Here is a 16,707-nt window from a genome sequence, read left to right as displayed (position 1 = left end):
CTATAAAACTTGCCCCAGCTTTTTCTTTTTAAAGAATTACCTAATTTTATTGTATTCACCACTGTGCAACCATTACCATAATTTAAGTTTAGGACATTTTCATCAATCCAAATAAAACCTAGCCTGGCTGGTGTTGCTAAGAGGTTGAGCTTCAACCTGTGAGCCAGGAGGTCCCTGTTGGATTCCCATTCAGGACACATGTCTGGGTTGCAGGTTCAGTCCCCAGTAAGGGGCGTGTAGGAGGCAGCCGGTCAGTGATTCTCATTATTGATGTTTCTATCTCTCTCTGCCTCTCCCTTCTTCTCTGAAATAAATAAAAGTATATTAAAAATAAAAAATAAATAAAACGTAGTACCTAGTAACAGTCAATCTGCAACCCCCACTCCCCACGGCCGTTGGCAACCACTAATCTATTTTCTGTGCCTATAGATTTGCCTATTCTAGAAATTTCATATTAATGGAATCATGAAATATGTAGTCTTTTGTGACTGGCTTCTTAGCATGATATTTTCAGGAGGCATCCATGTTGTAGCATATACCAATACGTCATTACTTTTTATGGCCAAATATTTCATTATATAGATATACCACATTTTGTTGATGGATGTTTGGGTTGTTTCTACTTTTTGGCTACTATGAATAATTCTGCTATGAATTCATGTAAACTCATATGAAATTTTTGTGTGAAAATATGTTTTTATTTCTCTTGGGTATATATCTAGAAGTGCAATTGCTAGGCCATATGGAAACTGTGTTTAATTGTTCGAAAAACTGCTGGATTATTATCCAAAGTGACTGTACCATTTTACATTACCATCTGCCATGTATGAGAGTTTCAATTTCTCCATATTCTCATTAATTCTTGCTATTGTCTGTCTTTTTTATTCTAGCCATCCTGGTGGATGTCAAGTAACATGTCATTGTGAATTTGATTTGTATTTTTGTAATGACAGGTGATGTTGAGCATCTTTTCAAGTGATTATTGCTATTTGCATATCTTCTTTGAAGAAAAGTCTATTCAAATCCTTTGTCTATTTTTAAGTTGTGTTTTTATTATTATCATTGAGTTGTAAGAGTTCTTTATGTATTCTGGATGCAAATCTCTTATCAGATATATGATTTGCAAATATTTTGTTCCCATTCTGTGGGTTGTTTTCACTCTCCTGTTGATATCATTTGCAGCACAAAGATTTTAAATTTTGATGTCATCTACTTTATCTCTTTTTTTTCTTTGCTCATGTTTTTGGAACATTAAAAGTTTAAAAAATAGTTATATTCATGTTTTATTTCTTGTATTAAGCTTTGAGAAAGGATCTGTTTCTTTTCATCTTGGTAATCCTTTATATTCTAAAAAAATTCTTCTCTGAGTGTACATGGCAGGGAGGGATAAGGATAATGACTTATTTACTGTTGGATTAAGAGGGAAGTTTTGGTTCTCACATTGCCTTTTATGACATGCTGTAGATCAGCGTTTGCCAACCTTTCAGACCTCACAGACCACCCGTGGTCCGCGGACCACCAGTTGGTGACTGCTGCACTAGAGCCCGGTGCATGGATTTGTGCACTGGTGGGGGTTCCCTCAGCCTGGCCTGCGGGGATCGGGCTGAAACCAGCTCTCATCCCCCCAGGGGTCCCGGATTGCAAGAAGGTGGTTCTCGGGGGATGCACCCCAAAATCGGGCTCCCTCCTTTCTGGTTCTGGGTGAGTCACCCGAGAACCGCTGCTGCCAAGTCACTGCAGCTCAGCAGCTCCTGCGTTGAGTGTCTGCCCCCTGGTGGTCAGTGTGCATCATAGCTACCAGTCAGAGCATTTGCCCCCGGTGGTCATTGCTCATCATAGCTACCAGCCAGCCAGTCGTTTAGGCTTTTATATATATAGATAAGGTCAGGCAAGGAACATAGGAAAAGAGAAAGTTTTATTAGTGGGTTACTGAATTTTTTAGATTTATTTTTCATTAATGCATTAAGAAGTATTTATAATATAGCCTTTTGTAACTAGTTATCTTTAGACTGATGTAATCTAGGAATTGTGACTAACTGAAATATATCTCTTTTGTCTTCGATTATGAAACAGTGGTAGGAAATCTGATCACCATGCATTTTGATTCCCAGTTTTATAGCATTGCTCCATACCTTTTAGTTTCCAGTATTGCTATAAAAAAGCCGGTAATTCTGAATACTTAGTCTTTGTATGTGATCTGTTTTTACTGTCCAGAATGCATGTAAACTCTTGTTTGCAGTTTCTAAAGTTTCACAGGTCCTTGCTATCAGTCAATTTTCATCAATTGTGCTGGGTACTTGATGGGCCTTTTTATTCTGAAAACTTGTCCTCCTTGCTTGAAAAATTTATCAGTTTTCTGTGTTCTCTTTTTGAAACTTTTATTCAGCATTCCTCAGCTCTGTCCTACTTTTTTAATCCTTTCTCTTCTGATTCTATTTTCTGGATGTTTTTCTCAAGTTTGTTTTTCAGTCTTTCTCATGAGTATTAAAATTTCTCCTTATATTTTTAATTTTCACAAGTTCCTTTTTGATCTCAGAATGTTACTGTTTACTAGTATGCCTTTCTTTTCTTGTTGCATAGTTGTATTACCTTTCTTATCTCTCTGATATTAATGGTATATATTTTAAAATTTTCTTCTCCCTACTTGGTTTATTCCCCCCCCCCCCATTTTGTCCTTAGTTTTTATGTTAGATGTCCAATATCCTTGGTTGTCTGCTCTTATCTAAGGCTAGGACACTAAAAGCTAATTGGAAGCTCTGAATCCATGATTAGAAGTTGTCTGTATGAGCTATACTTGAGTTTATCAGGCAGTTTTAGCTAGTATAAGAATTGCAATTGGTGTAACAACAATCCCCCAAATCTTAGTGGCTTAACACAATAAAAGTTTATTTCTTACTCACATGAAGTCCAGTATTGGTCATCCTGATCAGATAGAACCTTCCATGTGAGCATTTGTTTGTCATTCTTGAGAAGGAATCAAGAGAACTTCTGCATCTAGCCAACATGAAAGATTGTGCAGGAATTTTTATGAATAAGGCTTATACTTTTAACTACATACTACATCGTATTGTTTTTACTTCATTACCGCTGTGTGTGTGTGTGTGTGTAAGATAACCTAGATATTTGATAAGATAAGGGATGTGGATCCTATCTTTTAGATACATATTCACTTATTTAGTACACTTTTATTGATTACTCTATGCCAGCCACTTGTTGAGAATTTCAGATTCAAAGAATACCTGGAGGAGCTCAGAGTCTGGTAGAATTCAGATATGCACAAAGGAAATTTGAACACTTCATTATAAGCGTATATCAGGGATAGAAATAATGCCAAGGAAGCAATGAAGAAGAAGGAATTGATTTTTCCTGAGAAAGTAAAAAAGAACTTCATAGGGTTATCATGTTTCAGCTAGGTCTTAAAAGGATATTGTTAGAGAATGGAGTGAGGATGTAGGAAAACAGGAAGGAAGTAAATGGCGAGAACTTCAATATGGTTGGAGAAGATTGTATAGGGGAGAAGAAATAGATGAATTTTGAGACATAAGTCTCAGTTAGATTTTGGAGATTGTTTTATGGCATGGTAGGGAGTTTGGACTTTATATTAGATCAAATGGAAACTTTTTAGATCAAATGAAAGGGCTTTAGAAAAGTAGGTAAAAATGCTGTTTTTTTTAGGAAGTAATTCTGGTGGCTTGTAGGATGGAGTAGAGAGAGGTGACAGAGTGAATGTTTAGGTGGTTCTTACAGTATTCTGAGTAAGAATAAGAATCTGAGTTGAGGTAATGTCTTTGAATCCAGCTTTCCTATTTCTGAAATAGAATTAACAGGACTTGGTGACTGAATGTACATGTGAATTGAAAGGAAAGGAACCTTAAAGATTTTTGCCTTGCCGAAACCGGTTTGGCTCAGTGGATAGAGCGTCGGCCTGCGGACTGAAGCGTCCCAGGTTCGATTCCGGTCAAGGGCATGTACCTGGGTTGCGGGCACATCCCCAGTAGGAGATGTGCAGGAGGCAGCTGATCGATGTTTCTCTCTCATCAATGTTTCTAACTTTCTATCTCTCTCCCTTCCTCTCTGTGAAAAATCAATAAAATATATTTTAAAAAAAATATTTTTGCCTTAAGAGCCTGGTGAATGGTGATGTTATTAACTGAGATTAGAATATAGTAAGAAAAATTGGTTTTAGAAAAAAATGTAATGTTTTTAGTCTTGAAAATGTGGGTTTTAATATGACTTTATAGCTATAAATGGAGCTGTATAGTTGGAAGCTGGAAATACTATCCCAATTTAGAAAAGAATGTTGCCTTCTTTTAGGCACTGGAGATAAGGGAGAATTAAAGATTAGGGAGATAATAACATGGTTGAACCACAAAAGTAGATAAGGTCATCCAAGGGCCACCATTTAGCTCTAGATCAGTGGTTCTCAACCTTCCTAATGCCGCAACCCTTTAATACAGTTCCTCATGTTGTGGTGACCCCCAATTTCATTGTTACAAATTGAACATAATTAAAGCATAGAGATTAATCCCAAAAACAATATGTAATTATATATTTCTTTTCCGATGGTCTTAGGCGACCCCTGTGAAAGGGTCGTTCGATCCCCAAAGGGGTCACGACACACAGGTTGAGAACGCTGCTCTAGATGAAGACTAGAAGGAGGTGACAATAAAGCAAACATCATGAAGGAAAAGGGCAACTGTCTTATACATGGCTCCCCCCTTTCAGCTTTTCAATGAAATATTGAATAGGTACAAAATAATATTTATACAATAAATATCTGTAAAATGTGGTAAGTAGTGCCCTAATTACTATGCGTTCACCACCCTTTTTTCAGAAAAATTGCCAACAACTTTGAAGTCTTTATGTATTTCTCTTTTATTTCATCCTGTTTCCTCTCTATAACTACCATTTTGAATTTTTAAAATAATATTATACTTTTGTTTTGCTACATATTTTTGTCTTTAGACAGTTTATTGTTTAGTCTTGCATGTTTTTGAACTGAAAATAGAATGATGGTGTTTATAGTCTTCTGTGACTTAATTTAAAAAAACACACCAATTCAACATTTCTAAGATCACCATTGGCATTATATCTACTGTAGTCATTAATTTTCATTGCTGTGTAATATTCCATGCACAAATAAACCACATTTTATTTATACATTCTATGATTAATGGACGTTTACATTGTAGTTTTCTTACTGTTACAAACAGTGCTGCTATAAGCAGTCTTGCAAACATCTTTTATAATTTCTCTAGGACATAACTAGGAGTTGAATAACATTGTCCTAGGGTACTTGCATGTTTAGCTTTACTAGGTAATGCTGATCTGTTTTCAGAAGGGGTCGTACCAATTTACAGTTCTTCTAGTATTCTATAAGTGCTTTGTTGTTATGCATTCTTGACAATATTTGATATTATTAGACATATTTACATTTCTTCATCAATAGTATGGGTACTTGATGATGTGATTATAGTTTAAATTAGCAGGGGATTCCCCTCACCCCCCCTTTCTCTTTTGTTCCTGTGAGAACATGAGCATCTTACATAGTTTATTCTTTATTCTGGTTTCCATTTTTCTGTTTAAGTTACATTTATTGGGACATTAGTTAATAGGATCTTTTAAGTTTCAAGTGTACATTTTTATGATACGTGATCTGTATATTGCACCCTAGCTTGGTAGCTTAGTTGGTCAGAGCATCATCCCAATATGCCAAGGTTGAAGGTTTGATCCCCAGTCAGGGCACATACAAGAACCCATTTTCTGATAACATATAAAGTTGAGTAAGATGGATGGCCTCTTACCTCAATTTGCATTTAGTTAAGCTTACTTAATTAGAAGCTCCAGACTTTGTTCCATTAAAAAATAGATTAGCTATATGAATTATTTATAACTTCTCTATTTCAGTTTACTCATTTATAAAACAGTGGACTTTAACTATTTAATATCTAGTGTCCCTTTTACTAAAGTCTATAATTCCCTTGTCTAATATTTTTCTTGTTGGTCTTGAAACTTAGAAATAAGCTAGTTATATTGTAGTGGTAAACTATAAAAAGCATTGATTTTTGTTTTGTTTTTCATAAGTAAATGTTGTGTTCTGTTTCTGTGAGATGTAATATGTAAGTTCTTCAAGGAACTATCAGATGAATTTCCCAACAGATATCACTATCTTGCATTTTAAAAATTATTTTTATTGATAATTTTTTTATTTCTCAATTACAGTTGACATAAAATATTGTTAGTTTCAGGTGTACAACATAGTAATTAGACATTTATATAACTTACAAGGTGATCACCCCAATAAATCTAGTACCCATCTGACATGATACATAAGTATTACAATATTATTTATTATTATTTTAAATCCTCACCTGAGCTTATGCTTTTTATTGACTGTTTTGTAACTGGCAATTTGTACTTCTGAATCTCTTACCCTTTTTACCCATTCTTCTAACCTCCCTCCATCTGATAGCCATCAAAACGTTCTCTGTATCTATGAATTTGTTTGTTTCATTTGTTCATTTATTTTGTGTTTTTAAATTTCACATATAAGTAAAATCATATGGTATTTGTCTTTCTGTGGCTGACTTATTTCACTTAGCATAATATGCTCTAGGTCCATCCATGTTGTTGCAGGTGTCAAGATTTCATTCATTTTTATGGCTGAGTAATATTTCGTTGTATATATGTACCCTTCCTTTCTTTTTTATCCATTCATCTATTGGTGGATACTTAAATTGTTTCCATATCTTGGCTATTGTAAATAATGCTGCAGTGAACATAAGGATTTTTCTGTCTTTTTGAATAGTGCTTTGAATTTCTTTGGATAAATACCAAGAAGTGAAATTGCTGGGTTTTTCTTTGTCTCTTGTTATAACCTTTGTTTTAAAGTCTGTTTTGTCTGGTATAAGTGTTGCTACCCCAGCTGTTTGTTTTTTTTAATTTCCATTTTCAAAAAATTTATTTTTCTATCTCTTTATTTTCCGTCTCTGTGTGTCTTTCCATCTGAAGTGAGTCTCTTTAGGCAGCGTATGTAAGGGTCTTGGTTACTTATCCACTCAGCTACCCTATGTCTTTTGATTGGAGCATTTAATCCATTTACTTTTAAAGTAATTGTTGGTAGATATGTACCTGTTGACATTTTATTATTCATTATTTTGATCTTTTTTCCTTTCTTCTTAAAGACATCCCTTTAACATTTCTTGTAACACTGATGAATTTCTTTAACTTTTTCTTGTTTGGGAAGCTCTTTATCTGTCCTTTGATCCTAAATGATAGCTTTGCTGGGTAGAATAATATTGATTGTAGTCCCTTGCTTTTCATCACTTTGAATACATTATGCTTATCCTTTCTGGCCTGAAATGTTTCTGTTAAGAAATTAGCTGATAGTCTTATAGTTAGGTAACTATCTGTCTTTCTCTTGCTGCTGTTTAGAGTATCTCTTTGTCTTTAACCTTTGGCATTTTAGTTATGATGTGTCTTAGTGTGGGCCTCTTTGGGTTCATCTTGTCTAGGACTCTGTGCTTCCTGGGTTTATATGTCTATTTCCTTTGCCAGGCTATGGAAGTTTTCAGTCATTCGTTCTTCAGATAGGTTTTCAATCCCTGGCTCTCTCTCTTCTCCTCCTGGTACTCCTATGATGCTTTAAGTTGTCCCAGAGGCCCCTGAAACAATACTTGTTTTTTTGTTTTATTTTGGTTTTGGGTTCTTTCTGCTGTACTGATTAGGTGTTTTCTCCTACCTTACCTTCCAAATTGCTGGTTCAGTCCTTTGATTCATCTAATATACTGTTGATTTTCTCTAATGTATTCTTCATTTCAGTTATTGTATTGTTCATTTCTGACTGTTCTTTTTTATCTTTTCTTTCTCCATTTTTATGTTTCCTGTCTCTTTTTTGATCTCACTGAGATAATTGAGCATACTTATAACCAGTGTTTTGAACTCTGCATCTGGTAGATTGTTTGTCTCCATTTTGTTTAGTTCTATTTCTGGAGTTGTGTTCTGTTCTTTCATTTGGGACATGTTTCTTTATTCCCCTGTGTTTGTTTCTGTGTATTAGGTAGAGCTGCCATGTTTCTTGGTCTTGATAGAGTGGCCTTATGGACTAAGTGTCATGAGGGGCCCAGTGAGCCCAGTCATGTAGGTTGTGTCCCTCCTGTTGTAGTTGAGCCTTGATTACTGTTGGCACATCAATGGGAGAGATTGACCCTCAGGCTGATTGGTTGTGAGGACTGGCTCTGACCACAGTGGAGGAGCTGTTGTGCAGAGATTGGCCCTACAGAGCAGGATTTGCTTTAGGATTCTGACGCCTGCAAAGTCTGCACTTCAAGTGTGTCCCAACCTTTAAAGTTGTGGGGAGGGACTCTGGTGCAGGCCAAAGTTAGCTGTTGCCTTTGCCCTATCTGGCTACTTGGTATGAGCTGCAAAGTGATCTGCAGATAGTTGCCCCTTGACTGGGTTTGGAGGTGCCTGGAAGAGGCTAAAGTGACTGAGGCTGGCTACCACTATTGTCAGGCTTGGGGCTGCTTTGCAAGAGACACAGGCACAGTAAGGACAGATGTTGCTTCTTTGGAGTTTGTAAACCTTTAAGAGATTTTGGGAAAGTCTGAAGCATGAGCCAAGACAGGCTGTTTGTATGGAAAAGCCACTGGAAGCAGCTTGGGTGTACTTGCAAGTTGGATGAGGTGGGGTCTCAGGGAATCACCAGGGTTGGGTTAACTCTGTTAGCTAGGTGGATGGAGGCTCAGATGCAGCACCCACCTGCGAGTGCAGGCTGGGTTGAGGGAGGGATCAACAAAGGAACAGTGTTCTCTGCCAGCACTTCTGTCTGGGCAAAAGCTGCCCCTCCAGCCCTCATTCTGAAGCCAGATAAATCAGTCTGCTCCGTATGTCCCTGGAACCTTTTGAGCTGCCTCCCCACAGCGAGTGAATCTGTCAGCAAGTAAGTCTGTGTGCTAGCCCTTTAAGACAAATGCTTGGAACTCCAGCAACCCTCCATCTCACTCAGCCACAATCCCTCTGGTTTTTATAGTCAGAAGTTATGGGGACTTCTCTCCTCAACCCTGGAATCCTGGTCTGGGGAGCCTAGTGTGGGGCTGGGACCCCTCGCTCCTCAGGTGGCACCTAAGCAGCCAAGATATCCCTCTCGATTTTTAGCCACCACATGTGGGTGTGGGACCAGCCCATTTGGCATCTTCACCCCCCACCCCCTTGACTCCATGTGGCTTCTTCAGTATATCCTTAGTTACGGAACTTCAGTATATCCTTAGCTAGTCTTCAGAAGGTTCTCAATGATGATTTTCCTATAGTTTCTTTGTAATTTTGATGTGGTCGTGGGAGGAGATGAGCACAGCGTTTACTACTCCACCATCTTAACCAGAAACCTATTTTTAAAAATTTTAAATGCTGTTAAACCTACAAATCCAATCCTAACATATATGAATTATTCTTTCTCAGAGTGAAGATACACAACAGCAAATCATCAGGGAGACATTCCATTTGGTATCTAAGAGAGATGAAAATGTTTGTAATTTCTTAGAAGGAGGATTGTAAGTAAAGCATTTCATAGACAATTCTAATTTTTGTATGTTTAGAATATATACTGTTTAATCTGTTTATGATAAAAGTTTTTTTTAATTTTAATTAATTTGATCAGGTGAATTAATTGCCACCTATGTTAGCTATAAATCTAACTTGAAGAATTTTTTAGCCTGACTGGCATGGCTCAGTGATTGAGCGTCAACCTATGAACCAGGAGATCACGGTTGATTTCCTGGTCAGGGCACTTGCCTGGTTTGCGGGGTTAGTCCCCCATGTGGGGTATGCAGGAGGCAGCCGATCAATGATTCTCCCTCATCATTAATGTTTCTATCTCTCTCTTTTTCTCTGAAATCAATAAAAATATACTTAAAATTTTTTTTAAAGATATGCAATCTTGTTTGTTCTTTTTAAGAATTTTATAAAAGTACTAGTAGCCCTGCACATGAATCGATGTGCTAGTAGCTCGCTGCCACCCTCCAGTAGCTCTCTGCCCGCTGCCCCGCCCTCCTGTAGCTTCCCCTGTCCCCCTCATAGCTTGCTGCCCTGCCCCCTCCTGTAGCTCTCTGCCCGCTTGTATCTCGCTGCCCCACCCTCCTGCTGATCCCTGATCCGGTCCTTACCCGGTCGGTTGGTCGTTAACGCTTCATGGTGTAACAACCATTTGCATAGTACATCTTTATTATATAGGATTTTATATAAGGCAATATATGTATATTGTGAAAATTTGACCATTATAAGGAAGTATAAAATGTAAAATGTAAATTAGAGTCTCTCCGAATTTTAGTCCTCCTTCCCAATTTCTTGTGTGTCATTCTAGAAAATTAATTTTGCATTGACTAACATATAAAAGTGTGATCTTATGATCAAACTATGTATGCTAGTTTGCATATTTCTTGTTTTCACTTAGTAATTTGAAAAGCTTTGCCATATAAATATATCTAGAGCAACTTCATTCTTTGTATTGACTACAGGCTATTCCTTAGAGCAGCGGTTCTCAACCTGTGGGTCGCGACCCCTTTGGGGGTCGAACGACCCTTTCACAGGGGTCGCCTAAGACCATCAGAAAACACATATATAATTACATATTGTTTTTGTGATTAATCACTATGCTTTAATTATGTTCAATTTGTAACAATGAAATTGGGGGTCACCACATGAGGAACTGTATTAAAGGGTCACGGCATTAGGAAGGTTGAGAACCACTGCCTTAGAGTGAACAGATCTGTTCATTAAATTTTAGATTGCATACCTTATTTTATTATTACAAACAAGACTGAAGTCTGCTTTTTAAATATATGTCTATGTGTATATGTATAGGCATTTCTGTGTATAGATTAGAATTCAGCTAATATATTTTTCTATTTTAAATGAAAAACTAAGAATTACTTATACTTTGTAGTGTTACATGTCACACATACTGCAACAAAAATAACTTTAAAAAATAAAATTACTTATAATTAACTTGCCAACTATTATAAATACTTTTAAATTAATGGGATTCATGAAAATAATGTGCTCTCAAATAGTTTTATAAATGTTCCCCCATGTTTATATCATTGATTTCTTTTTTTTAAATATATTTTATTGATTTTTAACAGAGAGGAAGGGAGAGAGATAGAGAGTTAGAAACATCCATGAGAGAGAAACATCCATCAGCTGCCTCCTGCACAACCCCCTACTGGGGATGTGCCTGCAACCCCGGTACATGCCCTTGACCGGAATCGAACCTGGGACCCTTCAGTCTGCAGGCCTCGCTTTTCCACTGAGCCAAACTGGTTAGGGCTATCATTGATTTCTTAATAAGATTAAGAAATTTCCTCATTGACAATTCAAAAACTGAACTTAAACTGAGTCCTACTGTACATGTAATCACAGGTTTAGTCAAAGAAGCCTACAATTTTGTATTTTAAGGTATATAATGCATCTTATGAAAAATAGGATAATAGAGAAGTCATTCTTATCTGAACATAATTACTTTTTACCACGTAGAAAGTTTACTTTTATTTCATAAAAGGTTATATCATGCTGCACTTAAATTGATAAATATTTGTAAATTCTGCTATTAACTTATGGCTATCAATTTAATAGTTGAGACAGGTACACCTGGTTTCTGTTTTTATATTTTAATTGTATTTTTTTATTTCTTACACCTTTATAATTTAATGTCTTTGCCATCACTATTACTTTCTGTCATATCAGTCTCTTAATCTCTTATCCCATAAGAAACTATCACCTACCATAGTGCACTGCATGTGATAGACATGCAAAAACTTGATTGATCTAATCAGGCACTGTTTCAACTATAAATTATGGCTTGACTTTGTGATTATTCTTTTCCAACCTTATAAAAAGTAGATAGCAAATATTGCATCAGAGATGAGAATACACATCTGGTTTAGTCCTGGTTTTGTCACTAACACACTGGCTTTTTTGGTCAGGTAACTTAAAATCTATCGCAGTTTTTATCTGGTATTTGGACTAAGAAGATTTCTAAAATTCTGTGGTTTTATATGGTGTATTGCATTCCATATAAGAATTTGTATCAGTATTTATCTGTATTGTACTGTAGTTTAAAGATGAAATTATATTTTTAAAGATAAATATATACTTGCCATATTAATATCTTTGCTTTCTTTTAATAACATTCATAGCCATTTTTAACAACATTAATAGCCATTTATTAACACCAAAAGTTTGGTCTTTCCTTAAAAACAGCCAAACAGAAGTTTAAGACAACTGCTAAATTGCTGATTTCTGATGAAGCGAAACCTGCTGCTTGTGCTCTTTTTGTGTCTTTCATGAAACAATTGCAATAATCTACACTAATAAAAGAGAGAGATGCAAATTGCTGTACCTTTGCAACACCCACCAGCCAATCAGGAGTGAGTATGCAAATTAACCCACCAACGATGGCAGGTTAATTTGCATATGCAGGCACCGAGCAACCGGGGGTGAGGCAGGACGCTTGCGCCATGGCAGCAACACAGGCTTTCCACACCAGCCCAGCCACTCCTGGCCTCTGGGCAGTGGGGGAAGGCAGAAAGGCAGCTTTGGGCCGGAACCAAGGCAGAAAGGCGGCTCCAGCCAGAGTGAAGGTGGTGCCAGCAGCCAGGGGAAGGAAGGCCTATTTTTGCATGAATCTTCATGCATCGGGCCTCTAGTAACCTATAAAAATAATGTCAGAGAATCTTTAAAGTATACATATTTTCTAATTGAATCTTTTCTATAAACATATCTAGCATAGTTAAAAAATATTTGTCAAAAATTATTCTTCCTCTTGCTATTAGAGAACATAAGATAAATTGTTTCTATAGAACTTATAAATTCAGTATTACTTTTTAAATTTATTTACCCATTTTATTTTATTTTTTTGTTAATCCTCATCCCAAGGCTATTTTTTCATTGGATTTTTAGAGAGAGTGGAAGGGAGGGGGAGGGACAGAGAGAGAGAAACATCGATGTGGGAGAGTCACATCCATTGGTTGCCTGACCGGGACCGGGGATCGAGCCTGCAATTGAGGTATGTGCCCTTGACCAAAATTGAACCCACAACTGTCAGTCCATGGGCTGACGCTCTATCCACTGAGCCAAACTGGCTAGGGTTTCAGTGTTATTTTACTGAGTAAGTAATATATGCCATTTTCCCTTTTTTGAGTGTTCAGTTAGCCTTTATGTTAGTATTAGAGGGTCTTTTGAGAAGATGAACAAACTAATTATTGTAAACTTAACTATGATAGTTAAACTGTACTTAGAAAAATGTAAGATGTTTGGAAAGATTATTTATAAAATGCTGTAATTCTAACAAATATAAATAAAAACATTTGATGAAAGAATTGGGTATCTCTTAGCTCAATTGTTGTTTTGCATTTATATTTCAAAACAAAATGTGTTTTTGGAGATTTTATTGGGAAATCTGTCCAACTTAAGAAGAAATGTCATTCTTTTTTTTTTCTCCCCTCATTTCTAATCAGTCTTAAGCTTGTGACTTGTGTAATTAAATTTAGTAAGCACTTTCAAATGCCCTGTCATCTGATTTCTGCCCTCTTTCTGACCTCATTGCTTACTAATCTTTCTTTGTCTATAGACCGTCTTTCTCTTCCCTGAACATCCATACTTTGTTCTTGATGAAATGGCCTTTTTATTAGTTGTTACTCTGGCTGAAATGCTCTTCTCTAAATTCTGTCATTGCTGCCTCATTATTATTAGATCTTGGCCTAAATATCACTCTTAACATCTAATCTGAAGTAATGAGCCCATCAGAATGGTATCATCTTATTTTGATTCTCTATGTAGTGCTTTCCACTCTGATAATGTTTGTTTATTGCTCCTTATCCACTATCAGTGTCTGACACATAGTCTATACTCAGTAGATAGTTTAATGAATGAATGAATTAAAATGAAGCAGCAACATCTTTTACTTGACATTTTTTAAGAAAACAAGCACCTAATTTACTCAGTCTCTGATACAAGATCACTTGAATGCTATGCCAGTAAATGATACCTTTTATTTTATAAAATGTTTTTAAGTAAATTATCAGTTTGCTTGAGCTAATGAAAATGTTTCTCATTTTCTTATAATTTTCCAATTGTTTTGTTTTGTCATTTAGATTAATTGGAGGATCTGACAACAAACTAATTTATAGACATTATGCAACGTTATATTTTGTCTTCTGTGTGGATTCTTCAGAAAGTGAACTTGGCATTTTAGATCTAATTCAAGTAAGTTAACATTTGCCTCTATTTAAATAACAATTTTGCCATTTACATTTTAAAAAATGTGTATGTTACAAATTTTCTAAAATGATGTTTCGTTTAGTAAGAAATGAAGCATTCCGGAGTAGTATTGGGTGGGTAAAAGAGGGAGGAAGAATGTAAAAACACGTAGACTAACTTAATCTGATTTAATCAACTAATTTCATCACGCTCCTTTTTTCTTGTTCATGTAAGTTACCATAAGAAGCCCAAGAGTCATGAATCTCTTACCATGTGTATCCAGATTTGACCCCAAAACCCACTCCTCTCTGTCTCCTGAAAATCTTTTATAATGTCCCTGGAGCTCAAGGTCAGTCATCAGGAAATTTCTCTTTATCTTCAACCTCTTCTGTAACATTGCCTCTCATGCTTTCTTTATAACATTGATCCTGGAGGTCTTCCCTTGCTTCTCTTCTCATTGCTTTTTCCAGATCATTATCTCTTCTAAAACATCTCCAAACTTTATCTCACATTATTAAACTATACCACCTTCTACCCATCCTGTTGCAGTAATCTTTTATGCCCACCTTCCATTCATTGGAGATTCTATGAAAAACTTCCAAGGGTCTGAGATTTTATCCTACTTGCAAGCTAATAAGTTAACTATCACAGTTTCATGGATGTTGGCAGAAGAGGAGAGATTTCTGGGCCAGAAACAAAGGACTATTACTAGCAGCAAAAGCAGTAGCCAAAGTAAAAGCATTTGCTTACACTGGGTCCTCAAGTCCCAGTTTCCAAAGTGTGACTTGAAAAGGGCCATGTGATACCTGCATACACAGTAGATTGAATGATAGCAGAGGAATCACAACCTTAGGGAACTTGAATCTTCGATAGTGGACACTAGGCATGTCTGCCCTTGAAGTGGAGGAAGATAATATATTCTAAGGGTAAACCTACCCTTTGCTTTGGAGAGAGACATTCTCCATTTTCTAAGGCTGTTTGCTAGATAAGCTTGCTTGAAAAGATAGTCCACAATAAAGACAGTCTGTAACTCTGCTCACATTATGTACAGAAATGAAAAATTATTCACTGCCTTCACTTCAATACTGCTTGTGATTTCAGTGTTCATTGGATAATTCTTTCAGTACACTGCTGTCTTCAGACATTGGAATTCCTCTTCTCCAATAAATTTTGCCCTTTACCCTACCTCACTACTTACTTCTTGATCTTGTCTTTATTCAAACTTCAGTTCCTCCATCATTTCAACTTTACAGTTTGCACTCTCTGCCACCTCTTACCTTTCATATCACAATTTCTATTACTCCTACAAATCTTTGAGCCTGTTGGGATCTTAAGTCTATTAAACCTATTTTATTTTCACTGTCCCTGATCCTTCTGATGTCTGACTTTCCTTACCCAGCTTAAATCCTGTAGTCATCATGATAATCATAGCCTTGTATATAGTGCTCAATTGCTTCCTTGTACCTATACATTTCAACATACAAAGAGGGGGGAAAAACATAACCATACTTACTGTGGCTTTACTTTAAATTCATAATCTCTAATCTCCAAGAGTCCTTAATGCTACTCAGTCCATTCACTGGTCCATACTCTAGACAACTACTGATACACTCTCCTTTCTCCTTAAACCTCTAGCACTTCTAGCATCTTGCTTTCTAGTTCACTGAGAAAATTGAAGCAATCAGAGGAGAACATCTGTGTCCATGTGCTCTGTTCTCTCTTCTATGAGAGGTGAACTCACTGTACTCCTAGCTAAAGCCAATTCACCCACTTATATACTAGTTTTCTCCTTGTTGCTATAGCAATTCTTCCTCGTTCTTCTGTGTCATTTTCTCTCTCTTTTATTTATTTCTTGATCTATGATTTTTTTTTAATTGTCTTAAGCCTTATGGTCACAAAATTCACAATATCATGTTGAAAATTTTTTTGTTAATCCTCACCCGAGGGTATTTTTCCATTGACTTTTTTTTTTTTTTTTTTAGAGACAGTGGAAGGGAAAGGGAGAGACAGAGAGAAAGAAACATCTATGTCAGCGGTTCTCAACCTGTGGGTAGCGACCCCTTTGGGGGTCAAACCTCCCTTTCACAGGGGTCGCCTAAGACCATCGGAAAACATATATAATTACATATTGTTTTTGTGATTAATCACTATGCTTTAATTATGTTTACTTTGTAGCAATGAAAATACATCCTGCATATCAGATATTTACATTACGATTCATAACAGTAGCAAAATTACAGTTATGAAGTAGCAACGAAAATAATTTTGTGGTTGGGAGTCACCACAACATGAGGAACTGTATTAAACGTTCGAAACATTATGCCTGGCTGGTTTGGCTCCGTGGATAGAGTGTCAGCCCGGGGACTGAAGTCCCTCCCATTCGATTCCAGTCAAGGGCATGTACCTTGGTTGTGGGCACATCCCCAGTAGGGGATGTGCAGGAGGCAGCTGATT

General features: G+C 36.5%; 1 protein-coding gene across 1 annotated transcript in view; it reads left to right on the top strand.

The window, feature by feature from the left end:
- Positions 1-2,093: 2,093 nt before the first annotated feature.
- AP3S1 (adaptor related protein complex 3 sigma 1 subunit) overlaps positions 2,094-16,707 on the top strand; it is a 50,846-nt gene continuing 36,232 nt past the window's right edge. The window contains exons 1-3 of the mRNA XM_015558438.1: positions 2,094-2,165; positions 9,457-9,548; positions 14,148-14,259. Coding sequence (XP_015413924.1) covers positions 2,094-2,165; positions 9,457-9,548; positions 14,148-14,259 — 276 coding nt within the window. The remainder of the gene's footprint in view (positions 2,166-9,456; positions 9,549-14,147; positions 14,260-16,707) is intronic.

This window comes from Myotis davidii, unplaced genomic scaffold (assembly GCF_000327345.1).
Source record: "Myotis davidii unplaced genomic scaffold, ASM32734v1 scaffold130, whole genome shotgun sequence".
Lineage (NCBI taxonomy): Eukaryota > Metazoa > Chordata > Mammalia > Chiroptera > Vespertilionidae > Myotis > Myotis davidii.
Note: the sequence above shows the minus strand (reverse complement) of the source record. Positions and strands in the feature narration are given on the sequence as shown.